This window comes from Meleagris gallopavo, chromosome 10, assembly GCF_905368555.1.
Source record: "Meleagris gallopavo chromosome 10, MGAL_WU_HG_1.1, whole genome shotgun sequence".
NCBI classification, from domain to species: Eukaryota; Metazoa; Chordata; class Aves; order Galliformes; family Phasianidae; genus Meleagris; species Meleagris gallopavo.
Genome location: NC_139413.1, coordinates 21239596 through 21261402, shown reverse-complemented (window position 1 = coordinate 21261402; position 21807 = coordinate 21239596). Strand labels below are relative to the sequence as shown.

Below are 21807 nucleotides of genomic sequence, written 5' to 3'. Positions count from 1 at the left end.
CCCCGCAAGAGAAAATGGCCTCACGGCAAGTGGCGCTTCGCGCATGCGCGCTTCCCCCTCCCCAGCGGGCGGGCTGTCCGGCGGCGCAGCGCCACCCCCGCCGCGGGACGCCGGCGGCCGCCATGGAGGTGAGGGTGGAGGGGTGCGTAGCGGTTGGGGGTGCCGCTCCTCACATCGCTGAGGGGAGGTGTGGGAGGGGAAGGCTGAGGCAGGAGCCGGAGGGTCCGGCTGCGAGCAGGGTGCTGAGTACTGAACATCTTACTATAAAGTAAGTTATCGCTGCGGTGACCTTGTGAAGTGATTGTGAGGGAATAACGCCAGCAGCAGCAGTGACAGCCGGCTCCTGGCTTCAGGACATGTGTGACAGCCAAGCATCAGCTCGTTCCCCTGACAGCGCTGGTGCTGGTTTGTAAAGTGTTGAATTTGTTTGAAAGTAAACCACCAATTAGATGGCTGGTTTGTTTTTTCTTCTCTTACGAGCTGACTGCTTCTAAAGACCTCTTTTCTTTCATACAGATGAACACTGCACAATTCACTTGGAAAGCCTGGCACCTGTTCTGGTAACTTTGAAGGTGTATCCGTTGGCTTTCATCCACTCAAAGCTGCTCCCTATGCCTCCCAGATGCTGGATGGAAGCGGGGCAGAACACAGCTGTGGAGCTGAGCCCCTTCCCCTGCACTCCTGAAGGTAACTGTGGGTGGTATTGGCAGCTTTCCTGGGAAAGTGGGTGTGTTGAGCACCCGAGACCCCTTGAAGTTGAAATTGTCAATGGTAACACTATTTCATGGTATGAATGCTGCTTAAGTACTCTGAAAAGCTTACAGGCACACACAAGAACTATGAGGAATTTTCTTTTGTTTTCCTGTACCTTTCCTGCTAACAAGGTATTAAAACATACACCTTTTTGTGTGTGTTACATCAAACGTGAAGATTCACTGCAGTTCAATGGCTGTTAATTTTAGGTGAGAGAGGAGGATGACAGGAAGAAAAATCACTCTTGTTTCAGGTTTTAAAAACGCTTTGTGGTAAATGAATCCCTCCAAAAAAGGCTTTTGTAGTATGGGAGTGTGTTGCATAGCCTTTTTCCCAGTGAGAGATGTCCTTATCTGATGGTTTGTGGGGTGTTGAATATGAGCAGGAAATCCTTATCTTGTGTTTGTTCAAAATGAAAAGTTGTCTTCTAAGAAATTATTCTCTTTGGTTTACACTTAAAAACTGACAAGGGAGCTCACTGTGTGGGGTTAGAGGAGCTAATTGGTGATGCAGAGGCAGTCTGCTGAGAGTTCTTGATATCATCAGATGTTGCAGAGGGGAAGCAGCTTCTTGTTTCATAAGTGGTCTTTGGGACTTACTTGTCCTGCACAGCTCCTTAATTTAAAACTGCTCAAGGGGCTAGAGAAGCTTTGAGTAGCTGAGTCAAAGTACTGTTACAAGGACTTTTCTCATTTAAAATACATGTGATCTGGAATTTAAAGTGATTTTGCAGCTCAGGTCCTATGCACTATGATAGAAACTCTTAAATATGAATTGTCTGGCAATAGTCAGTAGCATTAAATACCTTATTTGGCTGTAGAGCTCTATGTGGAAGGAAGGAAGATGGTTTTTAGTGCCCTAACCAGTATGTATGCCACCCTGTCCCAGACAACACTTACTGATCATGATTATTTGCTAGCCTGAAGGAACATTACATACTATTTCATCCTGTTATCCACTTGGTTGGCACAGAGACAAGTTGTCCTAGAAGAAACTGGGAAGATTGTAGTAAGTTTTTGAGCCAACTTCAGTTTCATTTGTTATCCTTCCTTGTCAACTCATTTTATGGTCATTGTGCTTGTCTACTTTGCCTTTGGATCTTTCCAGTGGGAATGATAAGTTCCCTTTCTGTTACTCTGAGTGATAACTAGTGCTTTTAAAATAATGCAGGTGTATTCGCATAGGCTGATCTCAGCAGAAGTCCTCTTGTCTATAGCATGTGTTCTAAAATATACTGTTCTCTCTACAGGAGAGGGAAAGGTGTGCTCTCCATTCTGTTAAGGCTCTCCCTGCTTCCCCAGTAATGGTGAAGTAATAAATTGGGTAGGAGGAATCTATTTGAAGTGAGTTTGTGCTATCCTGCGAAGTGAGATCCATCCATTGCTGGAGGGTTTGATTCAGGACCTCAGAAACCCCATCCTTAGTTTGCAAGGGAGGTGCCTAACTCCTTGTATGGAGTTGGACTGCAACTTGCAGAAGATAAGGTCTTCTAAAAGTGAAACTGAAGGGAATCACAGAGAGAAGTAGGGAGACAAAGATTGCTGTAACATCTGCTATATGACAACTTTGATAGCTAAGGATGAATTACAGCAAACTGCTATACAGATGAATGACTATCAGCTGAAATGACAGGAACATTATAAGCGATGCTATAGTTTGCATTCCATGTTTATAGGTGATGAAGTCTTTAATGCAAAAGTGTGCCCTTACTGTGCTTTTCTATAAAGCCCAGTGCACCACGTTCTTGCAATCCTTTGAGACTCTGGTCTGCTACCCTAATTATATAACAATATTTATGTGATTTTTGAATGTAAATGTGATGTGTTCCTTTTCAGTTACTGAACAACTCAGCTCAAGCAAGACACAGTGTTGAAGCAGGTGGTAGTACTTGGACTCTGCTTAAACTGCTTCCTCCCATTGAATTCAAACGCATAAACAAGGTATCTGCTTCTTAATAGAAGAAGGCCATCTGTATTGTGTTTTCCAAGTGCTTCCTGGATATGTGTATGCTTGTTTTTTAAATATGCTTTTCCTTCCTTTGGGAAAGCAGATAAGAATAAGAAGGGAGTTACTTTTGGATAGCGGATTGTGGCATGTTTGTATATGGAGTGCTAGGAAGCAAAATGAAAGGTAATGGACGTAGTGTTGATTTTTCCTTCTTCAGCTGTCAGTATTTGAGAGTCTTCTATATAATGAGTGCTTTTATTCATCCTTTTGAAAATACTTATAGAGGCAACAATTGCAAAAGGAGAAGGCTGTAACTATTACCTTCCCACACAAGGCTGTGAATAATGTATATGTTAAATATTACCTCAGCACTGAATTATGGTGATAATAACATGCAAGCCTTCAATACCACTGCAGTTAAGACAAAAACTTGGACACTTTTTTTTTTTCTTATTCTTGCTGTATGGGTTTTGCTGGGTTGTGTTATTTTGTGAGCAGCAATTCTAACCTATCAGGAAAAGACAGGCAGATCAGAGTTTGAATTGTTCCCTGTTTCTTCAGCTTTTGTCAGCTCAGTCTGCCAGTTTGCTGGAGAGCAGTATGACTCTGCTGTGATTGAGAGGGATGTAAGAAGTGCTCTAAGCACCAAATCCTGTTCTGCGCCCGCCTCCCTACGCTCAACCAGGGTGGACAAGTTGGTTTGGTGGAAGCAGGAGTTCAGCACTGTGAGCCATGTTGTAAAATGACCTCTAAATGGCACAGTTTAATGTTCCTCTTGGACCTGATGCATCTGTGAGCCTTTTTTCTCCAGGGCAGTTCATCCAGTTTGTGCTTTCTGCCTGGCAGGATGAGTTTCACGAGAGCCCAGGTGTCCTTGTCACTGGAGGTAGTCATGCAGTGTGCAGAACACCTCAGCACTGCTTGGAAGGTTGAGGCATGCAGTCTTTCAGTGTCATCGAAAACGTTTATGTGCAGTCATAGAAACACACTGCTTTGAAAACTTGAGGAACTGCTAAGGTGTTTGCTTAGGAATTAGAAGGAAATTTCTTGTCATTCCAATTGTTAATTAAGCTTAGGTCTAGTTTCCTTCTGCCACTGAGAATGAAGCTATTACACCTATCAAGGAAAGGCTGCATTGACAGGGAAGTGAAGTGAACTGTACACTGATGTGAAAAGCAAACCAGAAGGGTAAAAAAAAATAATCTAATAAAGCAAACATTGAATGTCTGTCTGGTGGTACGTTAGGTCTAGACTATGGGTTGAAAATGTCAGTTTTCATAATTTGATTTCTGTGAAGATAACTAGTGAACTTTCTGGTTTGAAGGAAGCAGTTATCTGTAATTTAGGAATTGAGTCAGACCAAAAGGAATTGAAATAATGTAGGCATTAAACACCAGGCTGTAAATATCATAGCCAACTGGTAGAGAGGGAGATGATCACGAGCAAATATGTCAGCTGTGCCAATGTGAAGGGTTTATTTCCCGTTCTTTTTGCATAGTTTTTAATCCCTGTTATAAGTTCTAAATCCATGTAATATTTGAACTAAGATACCTTAGGTATGACTTTTTGACTTGGGGATGAACCACCGATGAACCACCTCCTTCAAAAAGTCCAGCTGTGACTCTGAGCAGCTTCACGTGTGTTGTTTTTATCCCAACTCCGAATAAGCTGAAGTCAGTGAGATCTGAGACTTGCTGTCAAAGGCTGCCCTTACCTTCATTTTAAAAGTTGAACTTATCTAAGTGTCAGTTTGAGTTAAAAATAAACTGTTTCTTCAGAAGCAGGTAAAACACGTGCCCATGTCTTTCTCATTGTATTTCAGAACTCAGAAGTGTCTTCCAGTGTGATGATTTCTTAGTGTATTCTGCTAAAGACTTGAAAATGAGGATTTACTGTTCTCTTGAATAGATGATTGTGGCTTTGAGTGATGCGTTTTCAAGTGTTGCCTTAAGACATTAGAGGGCTTTCTAAATAACGTTTGTCTATTTGAGACAGCATGTGAGTTCTAAGTGACACTCATAATAGCTGTTACTGACAGATGCTGACAAGAAAAGTAGTTTTTTCTTCCTTTCTCATGTTTTGGTAGATGGTTGTGTAATATTTTCTGCCTCAGAACCTCCCTGTTTTAAGAGTACTTTAGAGACAGGGGAAGTATAAAAACAGTTACGAAGTTTAAAAAAACTTCTATTCAAAAAGGTTCTCTGTTAAAGGAGAATTACCTGAGAACTTATTGGTTTTAGTACTTTTCAGTCACTGTTACAATCATACTATTTCTAGGGATCTATTTTTTTTTCCCTCTAATTTAAGACCTGGCTGTATATTATACTGGCTGTATAATGTCTTAGCAGTTGTTTGGTACTGCCTTGAAGACTTTGAGCACTGATTTAACTGGCAGAGCCAGGCTGGCAGGTATGACTGAAGTGTTGGAGAAGTGCTCATGTGAGTGGGCTGTGGAGTCATTTAACCTTTCTGGAAATAGGGCAGCTGTCTGAAGTAGCCCCTGGTAAGGCACTGCTTTTGATTAGGCCTTTCTTAAAAACCAGAGGATGTTTTTTCTTTTTCTGCCATATTATCTTGCATCAATGAATTGTTCCCTCTTCATAAGCTCTTGTATTATTTGCAACTTTTAATGCAAGAGGTCAGATCTCATGCTCATTTTGGAGCATAGGTTATCCACCAATCTGTGGTTTAGAAAGGGATGTCATGAATCTATTGGAGATGTTTTGCTGGCCTATTGTCAGCATAAACTGACCTAGATTTCTCCTCTGACCTATTGACTTCTGTGATTGCTGCTTTTCACTGCTGCATTTGGGACTTCCCATTCTTCACCCTTCTGTTGTCCAGGGAGCTCATTTTCTTAAGCTGACTTAAAAATGTCTTAGACAGTAGCGTAACTGAAAGTACAGCACCTGTATGAGGGTTAAAAATCCTGTCCATCTTTAGCCTTCCAGCCTCCCTTCTATGTTTCAGGGCACGTGTTATGTTGAAGGTAGCTCATGGTGGCTTTTAGTGAGGTTATTCCTGTGCTTTCCCTTAGTGTGCTGTGAGAGGAGGAGTCACAACAGATGCATAATTATTTTCTTTTATCAAACCTTCCCAGAACTGTTAATCGGCACCCAGCTTGTCTTTTTTAGGTTTCCTCTGTTTCTATGGGAGAGGCTTCAGCCTGCGGTAAGGAAGCAGAGATACTTGTGTACAGCTGAAGGACGTAAACACAAGTATGGGCGTTTTCTCCTGAAGTAATCCATTGTGTGTTAAAAGCACCTTTATATCCTGTCACACAGAGATGGTCAGCAGTCAGCCTCTTGCCATAGCAGACAGTGGGAAAAGGAAAAAAAAGAAAAGGACCAGAGCCACAGATCACGTCCCTGGGAAATTTGAAGGTTGGTGGTAATTTCTGAGCTTCATGATGGTTCATTTTCTCTAACAATTTTCATAGCTAAACATTGTGTTTTGGCCAATATTAAAGGTCAGCATTTCAGTATTTCTTTAATCTTTCAGTCTTCAGTCACTTTTTATTTCTTGTGATTTGGAGCATAGGTTATCCACCTATTTATACTTGATTTTTTTTTTTTTTAATAGAATCAGTTTTGACTGCTAGATGTGAGCAAAAATGCCAAGGCACTATCACCAAAATACAGTTCAGTGGGACAAAACTGACTAGTACAAAACTTCTTTGGGAGGAAGTAGCATTGTAAGGTAGATTACAAGCCAACATGATAGCAGTCTTCTGGGCTTAAGCGTTACAATTTCATTCATACTTGAGATACTACATCTGCAAGTGGATTTCACATGGTAGGCATTTTCTGATCAAGGCAGGGGGTGTTTGAAAAAAATCAATTCTGGCTTGTAAATGTAGACAGGGAAGGTGGATTAGATCCTAGCAGTCACCGAGTAAAATGGTGCTCGTATGAACAAACATGTAATTTTACTGCTGGGATGAAATCAACTTTAAATTTGCTTGGAACGTGAGGAGGAAAAAGGGTGAATAATGAGGCATAATTAATCCTGGCACATCTACTTTAATACTTCGTAAACCTGTTTTCTGTAGTCATTACCAAGGACATTTTCTCTCTTAATGTCACGCGAGAGATGCTCATCAGATAAATAGCTCATCTCAGTGTTATTCACAAATACTTTGGCTTATATTTCCCATCTGCTGGATTTCTTTGGCAGATTTGTACAAGCTGACTGCTGAGCTTCTTGGTGAGGGAGCTTATGCCAAAGTTCAGGGTGCTGTCAGCCTCCAAACTGGGAAAGAATATGCAGTAAAAGTAAGTACAGAATAGAAGCAGTATCACTACCACCTGTAACGTGCTTTCTACCTCCTGCTATCTACGTTAAAACACGGAATAGAGTGTGTAATAGCAAAAGCTTTTAAGAAATTCTTAATGCATGAAATGAGTCTAACTGTTGATAGATCTGTCACCCTAAGTATCTTGCCTCTAGAATGAACTGAGATATCAGCCACAGGCAAAACTCACAGACCTTAAATGGTTAGGTTGTTAATGGTTAGGTCTAGGGCTTTTCTATCATGTCCTGATTTAATTGCAATCCCACATGTATGTGTATATATATATATATCCTACAATCCTACATATATATATATATATATATATATATATATATGTTACCTTTTCTTGTGTTAGAAGTGGCCAAGTCATTATTTAGCATGATGGCCTGCTTCATAATACAAGGTCCTGTAGATGCTGTAATTTTGTTTGTAAAATATTTGAAGTCTGGAATAAACAGCTACCTGATGAGTTACACATCATCAGATACTAGAGAAATCTGGGTGTAAAACTGAGAACCTGACACTGCGTATTGGTGCTGCTGGTACTTGCAGTAACATTGTGAGCTTTCAGTTCATATTGCAGTCGTTCAGTCCCCACTCCTGTGGAAAGCCTTTGTCCTCTTTCAGTCTGAGGGATGTGTGAAGGAGGGTGACTTCTGATGGCACTGAAGGACCTTGAGATTATGTGTTTGTTTGCTTTAATACATTAGGTCTTGCTATTAGGTCTCTATGACATTTGTGCCGTGAGCCAATGTCTCATTCTGTGGTTAGTTTAGTACTTTTTAATTAAATGCACATAATGATGAGTGTTCTTTTTGTCTATTTCATGTCTGATATGACTCAAATCTATTTTTGTTAGAACTCAGAAGGATCTCCTTTTCTGCAGAACTAAAATGATGCAAGAAAAGCCTTGTGGTAACTGATCAGTAACTGTGGTAACAGGCACTTTTAGTTCCTTTCTTCTCTTCCTGTCCTCATTTCTCCTGTCCTTTGAATGCTTTCCAGATTCTGCTGACACTGTAAATAGACACATGACAAATTAAACAGGCAGAAAAATGCTGAGTATCTCTCTCTGGTGGTCACATATGAGATTGAAGTTCTAGATCAGTTATCCAAATCCAGAGGCACAGGCACAGTTCCTGCAGTGATCCTTTGAATATGAGCTCTCTCTCTTCCCACAGATCATTGAAAAAAATGCTGGCCACAGTCGAAGTCGGGTTTTTCGTGAAATAGAAACACTGTATCAGTGTCAGGGTAATAAGTAAGTATAGAGTCTCTTGTTTGTTTAAAGTATCTTGAGTATTTTTTCAAATTGAAGCCTCTTTATTTGTATTTTGTTTAGGAACTTTGCAGTAGTCTCCTTAAAACCGGTTGGAATTTAGACTTGATCTGTTCAAAATAAGATTTTCCTCCTATCTGGGAAATTTAGAGAAGTGTTTACAAACTAAGTTGCATAATTCAGTCATCATCCAGGTCGGTGTAGTCTGAATGTGCTTCAGTAGTGCGTGGCTTTTGTCTAAATAAGGAATTAACATGTTGACACTTTCCCCTGTGATTTCATCACTGGCAAAAGCTGGCCTAATAACAGCTGCTGCTGAATGCAACAGTCTTACCCTTTCTTAATGCATGCTTTTTCTTCTTTGTGTCAATCCTCCTGCTTGCAGCTCTTAAATAAGCCAAAAGCTAATTTAGCTCTCATTTGGATGATTGTGCTGAGTTCATATAGCCACAGGATGAGGCAACTTCAGAGCTGCCACTCATGTCTGAAAAGGAGGGAGAGCTTGTGCTGCCAATGGCAGCATGCTCTGTGATGAGTGTAAGCAGTTTCTGAAACTAGTCCTTTAGATCTCTTAAAATGTTGTTGTATGATATACAGTGCAGCTGCTTTGTGTGGTACAGTTTTGTGGGTCACATTAAAGCCCATCTTTAAACAAATTTTAAGTGCAGCTGTTAATCTAAAACCAAGCTTGTTTATCAAATGCTTGGGTTTAAGTTGTGTTGTAGAGAAGCAGGTTAATCTTTGTTCTCTGTGTTGTGGAGAGCATATGATAATTTCAGCATGTAACTGGTTTAAAAAAGTGCAGTTCTTATGACCACATTCACCATTCAGATTTTGTATTCCCTATAAGTTTTGAAAAACTCTTACATGAACTTAAATGTTGGACATTTTGAAGGCAGCTTGAGGTGTTTGTGTTGCAGTGTGCAAAGACTGTCCACTAATAAACCAAAATTGGTTTTCAAATGGCAAGTAATGTACTGGACTTAATGTCACGTTGATCGTTGCCTGTCTCCTGTGAGCCCTGTGTGTTTTGCTTTGTGATTTCTGCAGAGAAGGAATGCCAATGTAATTATTTTTTGCTCTTGCCTTCAGCACAAATGCACTCTTCCAACTTATTAAATATAGCCTATTATCAGTTATCTTCCTGTCAACTGAGCAGTAGCAGAAGTCTTTCACAATTCTGTCTGATGAGGATTTGGGTTTTTGGCCTGTTTTCACTGCTTAAATTTCAATATGAGTTGGAAATTGATTTTAATGCAATAGGCAACCAAAACAATTTGCTTAATTAGCACTTTCATTTTTGGTTACTTCTGGCACTTCCTAATTATCCATAACGAAACATTCATTGCTCTGTTTACACTCTCTGCTTCACTCTTACAGTTACCCTTGTTATTATTTTTTTTTTTAAAGGAACATTTTGGAATTAATAGAATTTTTTGAAGATGACACAAGATACTACCTTGTCTTTGAGAAGCTGCGAGGAGGTACTGTACAGCAACTGTGCCTTTGCTCGTTGAATCAGCTGGGTCCTGTTTGGCTCAGTGTTTCAAAAGAAAGTGAAGAGCTTATTTTAAATGCCTGACAATTTGAAGACAAAGAGGCAGCAGAGGGAGACAGTATGTTGAGTATTGTGCACGACTGTGGTATAGCATCGAGATATCCTGGTAATGTTTCCCTCCAGTGTAGGATTGATGCTGTCTACTTGAAACTCATGCAGTGGCTATTAGAAAAAAGACATTTTACTTTTGGCTCGCGTTGCTCCAGTAGTAAAACTGTCTGCTTGTGGCTGTTTGAGAGCCACTGAAGTGAGCATTTGTGGTCACTGGTCACCAGCATTTACCACTCACTGGGGAATGAAGCTACGTCAAGCATTCAAGTAGACAGGAACTCCGTGTTGTGCAGTTTCTCCTGTTTGTCTGTGTAGTGCATGATTACAGTATCCATCAATTGTATGGTGTGAAAAAACATGAGTTAAAAGTATGATGTGGCGTTCGAAGAACAGCTGAGTTTTTGAAGGTTTGTGCTCCTGTGACACCATCTGTTGTCACTGACCAGGAGGACAGTAGCAAACCACATTTGCACGAAATGCAGATTATTTTAGTACAGATGCAGAACTCAATTTCTTAAGGACACTGCTTTTCACTGAGAAAGAGCTTTTATTCACTTTCCCTTAAAATTACTGTACCATCTCGTTACTGTTGCCTAGGTTTCTCTTCTTCACTGCACTGACTTCTCTGGCAACTTAGCTGTAGCAGGGCTAGATTGGAATAAGCCTGCATTTGTCCCTTTTCCCATCTCTGCATCCTTCTGCTTGTTAACTCTCTTCATTGAATGTGAGGCAGTGTGTGTCAGTGTTCCTGCACTGCTGCTGAGTGGGTAGCACTGCTGCACTTTCTCCACTATCTTACCTACTGTTTTTCCAGTGCTTAACTTGAGCTGAAGCTTTTCTCTTTCAAAGATGTCAGTATTTGAAACGTTAATTATGTGGGTTTGAATTATTATCAAAGAATAATGGAAATCAGGGGGTTGGGCCAACTTCGGATGTGCTGCAAATTCCGGTGTTGGTGTAAACAACAGCTTGAATGAATCTTGAATCTTACTTTGGATCCAGTCTCAAAGGTGAACTGCTAACTACAGTACTGGGTCATAGCATGGGCTTTCCATTTTTACCTTCCTGTAGCTGAGGGAGTTTGGAAGGTCAGCCGTATTCAGAAGGGTGATCTGAAATAAATCTGCTGAGCGAAATGAGCACTTACTGTGGCTCAGATCTGCTTCCTGACAAATCTGCAGGCTTTTCCGTAAAGATGGAGGCATTTGTAGGAACTGTTTTTACTTTGTAAATGTGTAAAGAGCAACTCTGCCAGGAAAATCCCCTGAACTCTGTTAAACTCCTTAAAAAAATCTATGGTAAGCTCAGAAGTGGTGTTATCAGCAGGGGAGACCTTGTGTCTTTGAGATCTGATAGCCTGGTCCAAAGTGGCCTTCTTTCAGCCATCTGAAATAGTATTTTAAAGCATATGTGAAGAGTCTTTTTGTTCATCCTTCTTTTGTCTCTGCCAGTGAACTTCATTTTTTTTTCTATCTGAATCCTTACTGTGGAGGAGTGGCAGCAGTACTGATCGTGTAAGAGTAAGGCATCCTACAGGAGAGGAGGGGAGGTGTCCTTCCACATCTAGAACTTAGGAATAAAAATGAATTCACCTATATATAAGATATATGCAGTATTTGGAGCTAATCACAAATGTCACAGTTACTTAACTGCTCTAATTGCTGTAAAAAGCATACATCTCTGAGTTAAAAAAAATATATATATTAAAAAATGCAAGTAGTAAGGCTGTTTAATGGGATTGGATCTCTGTGGATTATGTTTAATTACTTTTTAAAGGCTTTGTTAATGTTTTGAGAAGATTAATGGAATTCACTTTAAGAAAAGGAAATAAACTTCTCTTTATCCTTTGTTAAAGAGATATCAGTGGTGCTCTGACTGCCAGTCACCAATCCCTTGGTATATTCATACTTAGAGGCCTTCTGTCAGATTTCACACCCCTAGCTCACTGTATGAGCCTTATCTTGACGTCAGTAGGAACGGTATATTTAAAGTATGCATTTTCATTTTGATGATACTGAGATTTAATTTAAAAAAAAAAAAAAAAAAGTGTTTACTTGACTTTCAGAGGAAGATTCCAGCTGTCAGATTACACAAAAGAGGAGAGTTAGTTGCAGGATGCCCTGCTGTGACCTGGAGATTGGTGGATTTTGCTGAAGTCCTACATACATATAAACTGATTTTAGTATGTACTCAAGCTTTAGTTTGAGTTTTGCTAGAACTAACTTTTCTAAATAAATTCTCTCTGACTCTGTTCTCACTGTGGTCAGTTTTCCCTCCGTTGCAGACCAGTGGTGGCTGTTGCACTTTTATCCATGTACTGACAGAGCATTTTCTTAGCTCAGGCAGCATTTGCACTAAGATTTTCTATCTGTTAATTCTTCCAGGTTCGATCCTGGCCCATATCCAAAAGAGGAAGCATTTCAATGAACGAGAAGCTAGCAAAGTGGTGAGAGATATCGCCTCAGCTCTGAATTTTCTTCATACAAAAGGTAAAAGAAGTTTCTCTCCGTCTTTACTACTTGATATTGTGCATTTAGGATGGGAAGCACATTTGATGTGTAAATAGTCAGCCTTAACTTAGATAGCATTTCCAGATAGCATTTCCAGCCATGCCAGATGACTTATGTTATTTTCCTCTATAACAGTGGTTTCATTATGTGGTAGCTTTAGTGATCAGCTGTGTTAAGATAGTATAGCCTTTTGAAAAACAGAAGTTAAATCAACAGCTGAGGAGAATTAACCCTAGGCTTGAATCCATTTGCTTGTTCATGTTACCTAAGCTGCTGCGTAGAGGTTACTCAAAAGGGAGCTGATTTTCTTTTTAATTTCTCCCTCTTTCAGATCTGCAGAGATGCTTTTCTGTATTTACCCTGAGTTTCTGCTAGTTGCAACGCCTCCATATTAGCTTTTGGTCCCTACATTCAAGTCCCCACTGTTGAGGGAGGGACTGACAAGTGAACCATAGACTTTCTTTGGAGATGCCCTCATTTCATTAGGAATATGGTTAGATTTAAAAGCACTTCTGTTTGTGAAGAGTTCTTCTACTTAAAAATGTTTTCCTCCTGCTGTTTTCTACTTAAGAATTCTCTGGTTTCACTGCAAAACATCTGTGTGTATTATGGTCAACTCAGAGCTGTGTGTTCCAGTGGAATGTGGTAGATGACTATAAAACCTTATCCTTGCCCAGATTATCTGGTTCTGCCTAGATTAAGCAGCTTTACTTAATGTTTGCTTTCATTTTATTGCAATAACTACCTTTGAATTGAATGGCACTTAATTGAAGGCTATGTTTGTTTATTTTGACAAGCTTTCCTTTCCATTCACTTTGCTATTCTCGTTAGCCACCTTTTACAGATGGTCAGTAGATTTGTTTCCCGTCTAAATTCTTGAGTAAAATAAAATAGGTTCATTTGTAGGCTTTACTTCTAAGTCACAGGACTGCTCGTGCTTGAAGAGTTGGAATCATAGTATTTATGAAGCCTCAGTAGGTTGAACCTATCAAAAAAAGAGTGACATTGCAGTAAGAGCGAAAAAGTAAAACCAAGGAATATTGATCTTGCCCAATGTTGTGACTATGATCAGAAGTTAATTCCAGTGTGGGAAAGAGCTTAATTTGGGTTAAGATTTTTGGTAATATTCATAGCCTGGCTATGTGGTGACCAAGTTCTAAATCTGCTGAGAATGTTGTCTTTGAATACCTGTGTTTAGACCTGGCATTACGGAGTGAATAATAAACAGGAAACTTAGGCCAGACATGTGGAGAGACACACATTCATCGTGTTAACAGCAGAAAGTCTAGGAATACTGCTCAAGCAAATTTAATATCTACTCAGCTAATATCTTTCTGTAGTTCTCTTACAGTGCTTAGCCTTGATTCCCCGTTGCCCAAACAAAAGGGATGTGATTCATTAAGATGGTGTTAAAGCATCGATATACTTTCTTTCCTGCTGTTTGCTGTGAATTGGTACAGTGGGGATGTCTCACAGAATCAGCTACAGCAGCATCCTGCTTCATTTTATTGTTCTCTTTATGGTTCTTCTGTGTCACATTAAAATAATTAGTAAGTACCATACAGAACACTGAAGTAAACAGGAAATGCAAGCAGTTTTATCACACAACTTAACAGTGAAGTGCTACAGCTAGATAGTTATTCAGACTTTTTTTTTTTTTTATTGAGAAGAACTAGTTCTTTTGCTAGTAGTAGTTTAAAACTCAGCTGGATGATAATGCTGCCTTACACCCACTTGGGGTATGTGTGCTTTATTGCTAATAATCCACTGGAGGAGTGTTTAAAGGCAGTTGTTTTCTTTTCTCAGTGCTGTGTGCGGCTGCAAAATAAAACATTATATAAGCAGACATTTGAATTCAAACTGTAATACAAAACAAGGCTGTTAGGTTTCATCTTGCAAACTGAGCCAACTGCTGGGAGTTCTGTCAGCTTTGCTGTAAACGTCGACCTGGGCTATCTTGATGGATATTTGTCACGTTTCCCCTCTTTCTTGCACAAGCAATGGAAACTGCTCTGATTCCTTTAGGTCAGTGCTGTGCTACAAATGTTAGATTTTAACTCACATCTTGTGGTTTGTGCTGAAGAAAAGAGATTAATACCTTAACTAGAAGTTGGTGGCATATCTTCTATCTCGTAATAGAGAATAGTAGCAAGTGTGCTTAGAGTGCTTTTAAACAAGACTCGAGTGCTGCTAACAGCCAAGTTGCTCATTTGATTTTATTTTTGCTACTTGTTTTCTGCCTTCCTGTTATATTTGATCGTATTAAATGGAGGACTTCCAGTAAATATACGTTTAGGCAATCGAAGAACTGCTTTGATCATACAGAAATGTCTTTGCCTGTGAATTGCACAAACAGGTGCTCTGTGTTTCCCAGGGTCTGCCTGTTCTGGTAGCAATTGAGTGAATGGTTCTCCTGAAGACTTTTCTTCTACCTCTGGCACAAAAGCCTTGATATTTTCTTTCGCTTCAGCAGCAAGCACGTAGCTGTACATGACATTAAAGGGGCTATATTTTCATCTGGAAGCTCAGTGTTTTTTTCTAGGGACTGTCTCAGGTAGTGTCTGTGCTGAAAGGAATTCTGCAAGCTGTTGAATGATCTCTCTGGAAAGAAAGACCTTCCTGTAGAAGGTACAAAAATCTTCTGACTAGATCGTGTACACAAGTACACTTTCCTACAGCTCTGTCATCTTAATAAGCTGTTTTTAATTAGCTAATTTTAGGGTTAGCCAAAGTGTTCCAGTGTTAGCAGGTTCTTGTTTCCTTGATTGACTCCTATATACATTTAAAGATGGTAAAGGCATAGCATGATGCAACAGTGACTTTTTACAAATAAACACTGCAGTTTAGTTAATTGCAGTGTCATTACGGGGTGTGTGTATAAACTCAGACCTAGAATATTTCCCAGACCACCTTCTAATAAAAAGAAATACAGAGAAATAAAACAGGAGAGTGTCTTTTCTAATGAGCATTTGTATTCTTGTTTAGGAATCGCTCACCGGGACCTGAAGCCTGAAAACATCCTGTGTGAATCTCCAGAAAAGGTGCTGCTCAGTTCTTTTTTTTTAAAAAAAATACACTTTATGAAATTAAACTTAGTTTCCTAAGTCAGTGCTCGCGTTCAGTCTGTTCCTTTTATGAAAACTTCCAAATCTATTGGTGAACTTCAACAGAATTTAGTAGAAGTGAAGCCTGCAAGAGTCTCAGTTCTTCTGTGAGCTGTAAAAATGTAAGCATCTGTCCAGCTGACAAAAAGCCAACTGATTTTTGAGAGGATGTGGCAACTAGAACTTAGCATCTCATCTATTCTGAGATAATACCCAGATGGACAAATAATGTTTGCAGTCCAGCTGGTCATGTTATGTATATTTCCCAAGCTGCTCCACTGTGTACTGGCACTTGCCCAGCCAAATAGAGAAGTAATGAGACAGGGTCAGATGCTGGGGATGTGGGAGCAACTGAGGGAGGTTGCTCACCACCCCACTGACCGATGCTCACCAACCCTCCTGAGCAGTGGAAGAGAGTGAGATGGACTCCTACTCTTTTCAAAACTCCTTCTGTATGATGTGAAATGATATGGAATATCTCTTTGTCCAGTTTAAGTCAGCTGTCCTAATTCTGTTTCCTCCCAACTCCTTGTGCCCTTCGCTCTGAATGGCCTTTGCTTTGTACAACACTGTTTAGCAGAGACTATAAACATCTGTGTGTTATCAACACTGTTTTTCTCCTAGAACCAAACACAGCATCATACCAGACACTTTGAAGGAAAATCCCTCCCAGCTGAAACCAAGACAGTCTCAGTCTTCTGAATCTGAATATTTTTATCTTTGGTTTTAGGTCTCTCCAGTAAAAATATGTGACTTTGATCTTGGTAGTGGGGTGAAGCTGAACAGTGCATGTACTCCAATAACTACTCCAGAGTTAACAACACCGGTAAGAGACGTACTGTGGCTTTGTGCTTTTCCCCTTCTACCAAAAACTGGTTTTCACATCTCCAGAGTATAGCTTCCAAAGGGCTTACTGCAACAACACTGAGTGGTGGATATTTCATTTAAAGCAGGTGTATGTGTGATAAGTACTGTCTTGGTTTCCCAGTCATAGAACAAGTAAACAAAAGAACGGGAGCTCACTATGTTAATTCTCCTGTTGGCCAGAATGCATCACACTGATCCTGTTTATATCTTACTACCCTGAAGATAAGAGAGATTTTCATGTTTTTTTTGTTTTTATGGGACTGAGTTTGAACTTAGTTTTGTCTGCGTTTCTACAAACTTGGTTTCTGTAGCTAAGACCCATGAGCTACAGGGAATGCAACCCTGCAAGCAGTTGCTTCACAACAGATAAACTTGTAAAGCTACAGAGCTGTTCTTATGGCATTACTGTGGAAAAAATAACCTGTCAGATTGTTGCAGGAGTTTGTTTTCTAAAAATCATTTTCCATGATACACTTTTTACTTTCTGAAAAGCCCCAAACGGATATGTAAGATTTAAAAGTGTGAAATATAAATAAGTAGATCCTCTGCATAAAATTACAGACTAATATGGAGCAGCTTATAATTCTGCCAAAGAACAGTAGACTCCTGTTTGCTTTCTGTGGGGCTCAACAAAGTGAGACCTGCAGTAAAATCTAACAGCAAGTTTCAGTAATCCCTTATGCACAGTTCTGCTTTTAGACCAAGGCATATACTGTAAAGAGAGGAGAATCTTTAATTAAAAAAACCACCAAGAGCACCACCAAAATAAGTATTAGGCTTTGTTTTGATTCAAGCCTCACTTCAAAATCTCATTTAAATTTGATTTCCTAGTGTGGGTCAGCAGAATACATGGCACCTGAAGTAGTTGAAGTCTTCACAGAGGAGGCCACGTTCTACGATAAACGGTGTGATCTTTGGAGCCTAGGAGTGATTCTGTACATCATGCTCAGTGGTTACCCTCCTTTTGTGGGCAACTGTGGCACAGACTGTGGCTGGGACAGAGGAGAAGTCTGCAGAATTTGCCAGGTGAATTTGCATATACTGGGCGTACTTAAGACACTGTATTTTGCCCTGTGAATGTAGGGTGTAAGACTGGACAGAGCTCTGAAGAGTGGTGTGCATATTAATTACTTGGGAAGATAAGCTCTCACTGAGAAGTGAATCTGGTAGTGTAAGATTTGAGTTATGAAAGCTCTTTCTCAAGTGTAATGCTTGGAAAGATACCTCTTTCTCCTCTTGATGAGATCTCAGAGCTTTCTCTTCCCCGTCCTCCACCCTCACTGTGTTCTCTAATCCTTGATCTGGTTGACAGTAATCACCAGAATTCCTCAGGTGAAAGTTGTGCTCCCAAGGAATTTCTATCCAGAGCCTAAATTTATTCTTTCTGAAAACAATAGGTTGACTTCACAGTTACTGGAGAGTGAGAGCTGTTGTCAGCAGACAGTGTATCACAGCCATCTTAAAGTGTACTGCATTGCTCTGTGGAATTGCCTGTCATTCTCCATTTGCTCTATAAGGAGACTAGTTGTTTTCAGCTGTCATTCACCCTATGAAGTGGATAAAACTGAGTGAGAAGAATCTCACCTGAGAAGTCATCTGGTTACGTTCTAGTTGCTGTTTAAATTAAAGATTTTTTTCCTTTACCAGAACAAGCTTTTTGAAAGCATTCAGGAAGGCAAATATGAATTTCCCGACAAGGATTGGTCACATATATCCTCTGAGGCCAAAGATCTCATCTCAAAGTTGCTGGTTCGTGATGCTAAAGAACGACTTAGTGCTGCTCAAGTTTTGCAACATTCATGGGTTCAAGGAGTATGTATCTCATTGTATTTTTAAGGGTTATTCTTCTTCCTGAGTTGTAAACAAGCTGCTCCTTCTCTCTAAATATTTAGTAGACATATTTCATGTTTAGTGCTTGTGTCTTGATTAATTACATTATATCCAGTGGTTTTATTCTTCCTGAAGCTCTGTGTGGTAAATATTTGGATGACTCTGTCAAGCTTTAAGTATTTTTTTAATTTGCTTTATGCATTTTAAATAGCTTTCCTGTGGAAACTAAGCACTGCAGTGCGCTTACTGTGATGCTGTCTCTAATACAGTGCTGCAGAATGCTGGTAGGTACTGTTTTAAAAGAACAGCAGTATGCTCTTTTGCTTTAGTTCTTAGTTCAAGAAAGAACAGATGGGACCTCTGGAGAGCTTCCTAAGCTTTAGTATTATACCTGCAAATGATGGTCTCTTTTTGTGATGGGAGAGCTGGATTAGAAAATCAGTCAGCAATGATTTGCAAACCCACAGTGAAGTAGTTAATGTACAATATCCATTAGTTGTAAATTTGAGAGAGTTACCTGTTGTTTTTTAAAATCATTCCTGTGAATGTTTGATTCCCACCTACTAATACATAACTAACTTTTCTTAACTGCTTCTTCTAGCAGGCTCCTGAAAGGGGACTACCTACTCCTCAAGTGCTTCAAAGGTAATCTTTTTTTTTTCACTTTTTTTTTTTTTTAATATCTATCAGGTTGGCCAGGAATTGTTACTGAAAGAATGGGAGGGGTAGGAGGTGGCAAATGAGTGGGTAAGATCCGTGGTTAATACTGGAACTACATAAGTATGGCAGCACTAATTTTGTTAAGAGCATCAGACATATTAAAGCTGTCATTTTTCTTTATAATCTAATCTTACTTGTTTGTGGGAAAGGCATTGGACAGGATTCCTGTGGAGCATGGCTAATCTTAGACTGGAAATAATCATGGTTTTGGCAGTTTGCTGCCCAGGAGGCAAAAAAAGGCATAAAGGCGTGTGTTACCCAAAGAGACTACATTTTGATGGGTGGATAATCATATGTACAGGCTGGGATCTGACTTCCATTGAAAATGTGGTAATCACAGTAGCAATTTAACCATGAGCAGGACAAGCTTTGTATAAAGCCATTTGATGGCAGATTCTGCATGCTGTAGGGCCTGAGTCACACATCTGTTTCTATTTCCATGTCTGCCACTGACAATTCCAGGTTCTTTCAATCCTCAGAAATGCAATTCCTGAACCCAGATGTGCAGTTCTAGTGGGATTGCAGTTCTCTGAAGAAAAAAAGTATTGTCCCACCTGCTTCTCCTTTCTTAACATATAGAAACTGAAGCACGATGGCTTCCTGGGGTTTCATGGCAGACAGAGGACTAAAACTGTGTGTTTCCAAAGTCTCAAAGCATTTTTATTATCTATTGTTGGTTGTCACAGTAAGGAGAGATGCAAACATTAACTGGTCTTTTTGCCTACCGCGTCAATATTTCGGTAGGAGAAAGAAAACTGCTTGGAAAAGCATTACTCTGCTGTTAGGGTAAACAGCCACAAACTGCCCTTTCGCATGTGCTCTAACTGCCTTCTCCTTTTCCCTTGAAAGGAACAGCAGCACAAAAGACCTGACGCTTTTTGCAGCTGAGGCTATAGCCCTTAACCGCCAGTTGTCTCAGCACGAGAACGAGCTCAGCGCAGAGCAGGAGAGTGTTGCCCGTGCTGTGTGCTCCATGAAGCTTTCTCCTCCATCCAAATCCCGGCTTGCCAAGCGCAGAGCAATGACACATGCCACCAAAAACAGTGACTTTCAGCCAGTCCCCCATAAAGCCTTTTAAACTTCTTTCCTACTATAGATCGCCAGGATCAGCCTGTTTTATTATGTGGGTTTTCAGTACTGATAAAAGCTTCTCTGCTTCTTACTCTGTGAATAGAAGCTTGCTCTTGTGATGTGCTTCTTAACTTAAAGGGGGAATGTTTTTGCCTGTCAGATTTGGTGCATTAAGATAATTTAACTGATGTTTTTAAACTATAGAAGATGGTTTTGCTGCTGTATTATCTGAGGTGATACATCACAAAGCTTTCATGTTTTCTTCTTGGAAGAGCACACTTTAAAATTCAAGCTTGAAAACATTGGAAAAAAATACTTTCTTGCTTTGCCTGGCAGAGCATAAAGTTTACATCTGTTTGCTCTCTTTGATGGCAAATCTTGCAAGGAGCTGCTGCTACTATCAGCAGCAGGGACTGTTTTCAACCAACAGTGCCCCTCTCTCTTTTTGTAGACTCAGGAAACAGAGGTGATGACTGGGGGTGGATCTTTGTCTCCACTGCCTTCACTGGGTGTAAATGTTTTGTAGGTAATATTGTAAAGGTGTAAGAAGGTCACAAGCTTGCAGAGATGATGAGGGCTGTGTTGCTTTTTGTTTTAATTATCCTTGTTGATTGTTTGTCAGAGTGTGGGACAAGATCTGGAAGTGTTATTTCTTTTTCTGACACCTTGTTCTCAATGTTCTCAACCAAGATGTACTGTATATTATACCAGTTCTTTTTGTCCATTGTCCCCTTCTCTTACAGTTATACTCTTAAGTCTGATAACCACATTATTACATATCATTATGCTTAGTATCTGCTTTGTTTTGTATATTAACGCTGTTGTCCATTATACCTTCCTTTCCTGAAACTCATGTTCTTCCAAATCCATTTGTGTGCATTACCTGCAGTTCTTAACGGACAGGCTTGAGTAAATTTTGGTACATGAATAATTTAGGATTATCAAATCCAGAGGTACATCTGTTCAAAAACAGTACTGCAGCTGCACTCGTGTAGTGATCTCAGGCTGAGGGACTAGATTTCAAGTTCCAGTTTTAGTACTGTGATGCACCAGGGATCAGAAGTAATTTGGAAGGGTACTGGCTGAAAAGCTGAAGATTCTGAGTGACCAAGTTGAGAAGGATGCGACTGCCGAGCACTTTCTAAAACATAAGCTGTGAAAATTGGGCCGAGATGCCCAACGTGATGCACCTTAACCTTGCCAGCCATTTGTGAAGACGTTTGCTGGGGCGTTGTGCACAGGCTGAGGAGGGTAGAAGGAGGGTCCCCCAATGCAAGCATAAAACCCTCCCAAGCAGGATGAGGAGTAAAGTAGCTGATCCAACAAGTGCTTGGAATTTGAGTAGTCAAAGCTGAATGTCTTTGTATGTCCTATTCAGAGCAGTTTTACATTCTTTTCTCAGTGTAGCACACAGCTATTTTTATACAACGTGCTGTATTTTGTGACTAATATTAAAGTTCTTATTTGAAAAGTTTTATACGTTGTGCCAGTGATTATGAAATGTATTTTGCTTTGTTTTTATTAAAACATTTTAAGCTATGGATTTAACACATTTAACAGTTCTTCTGCGTGGTTTTTTGCTGTTGATTTTTGGTGACTTCCAAAAAAAATATCAGGAATTACTTACTTCTCTGTGGTTACTCTTGAGTGTAAGCATACCTTTCACTCCTGTGGCTGTATTATTTTATCAGTCTCCAGTGCAGCCAAGCAGGACTTGCACTAAATTGTTAAACTTAGTCTGATGATTATGACAAGCCTTCCAGCTGGTGGCTCTGAGCCCCCTGAGGCTCTCGTGGTGCTCGCAGCTGCCTTGTGGATGCTGC

The 21807-nt window shown here is 40.0% G+C and overlaps 1 protein-coding gene across 7 annotated transcripts; it reads left to right on the top strand.

Moving 5' to 3' along the window:
- On the top strand, positions 1-21536 carry MKNK1 (MAPK interacting serine/threonine kinase 1). Of its 7 annotated transcripts, XM_085231547.1 has the most exons (14): positions 546-687; positions 2589-2693; positions 5835-5871; positions 5985-6083; positions 6877-6974; positions 8176-8255; positions 9684-9757; positions 12267-12371; positions 15378-15433; positions 16227-16322; positions 17195-17389; positions 18011-18175; positions 18795-18838; positions 19763-21536. In XM_085231547.1, the coding sequence occupies exons 3-14, from the start codon at positions 5850-5852 to the stop codon at positions 19989-19991; spliced, it is 1263 nt and encodes a 420-aa protein (XP_085087673.1). In that variant the 5' UTR covers positions 546-687; positions 2589-2693; positions 5835-5849; the 3' UTR covers positions 19992-21536. The 7 variants fall into 7 exon arrangements, with proteins under 7 accessions (XP_085087670.1, XP_085087669.1, XP_085087672.1 ...); XM_085231544.1 differs by lacking the exons at positions 2589-2693; positions 5835-5871 and adding an exon at positions 1-128 and having other exon boundaries at positions 517-687; positions 18798-18838; XM_085231543.1 differs by lacking the exons at positions 2589-2693; positions 5835-5871 and adding an exon at positions 2-128 and having other exon boundaries at positions 517-687.
- Positions 21537-21807: the final 271 nt, after the last annotated feature.

What these genes read in the sequence shown, in the direction of transcription:
- MKNK1 (XM_085231543.1), top strand. Translation starts at nt 44, where the DNA reads ATGCGCGCTTCCCCCTCCCCAGCGGGCGGGCTGTCCGGCGGCGCAGCG. An exon ending in TATCAGTGTCAGGGTAATAA is followed by an intron (nt 8,256 to 9,683) that starts GTAAGTATAGAG and finishes TTTTTTTTAAAG; the next exon opens with GAACATTTTGGAATTAATAG. An exon ending in AACATTCATGGGTTCAAGGA is followed by an intron (nt 18,176 to 18,794) that starts GTATGTATCTCA and finishes TGCTTCTTCTAG; the next exon opens with CAGGCTCCTGAAAGGGGACT.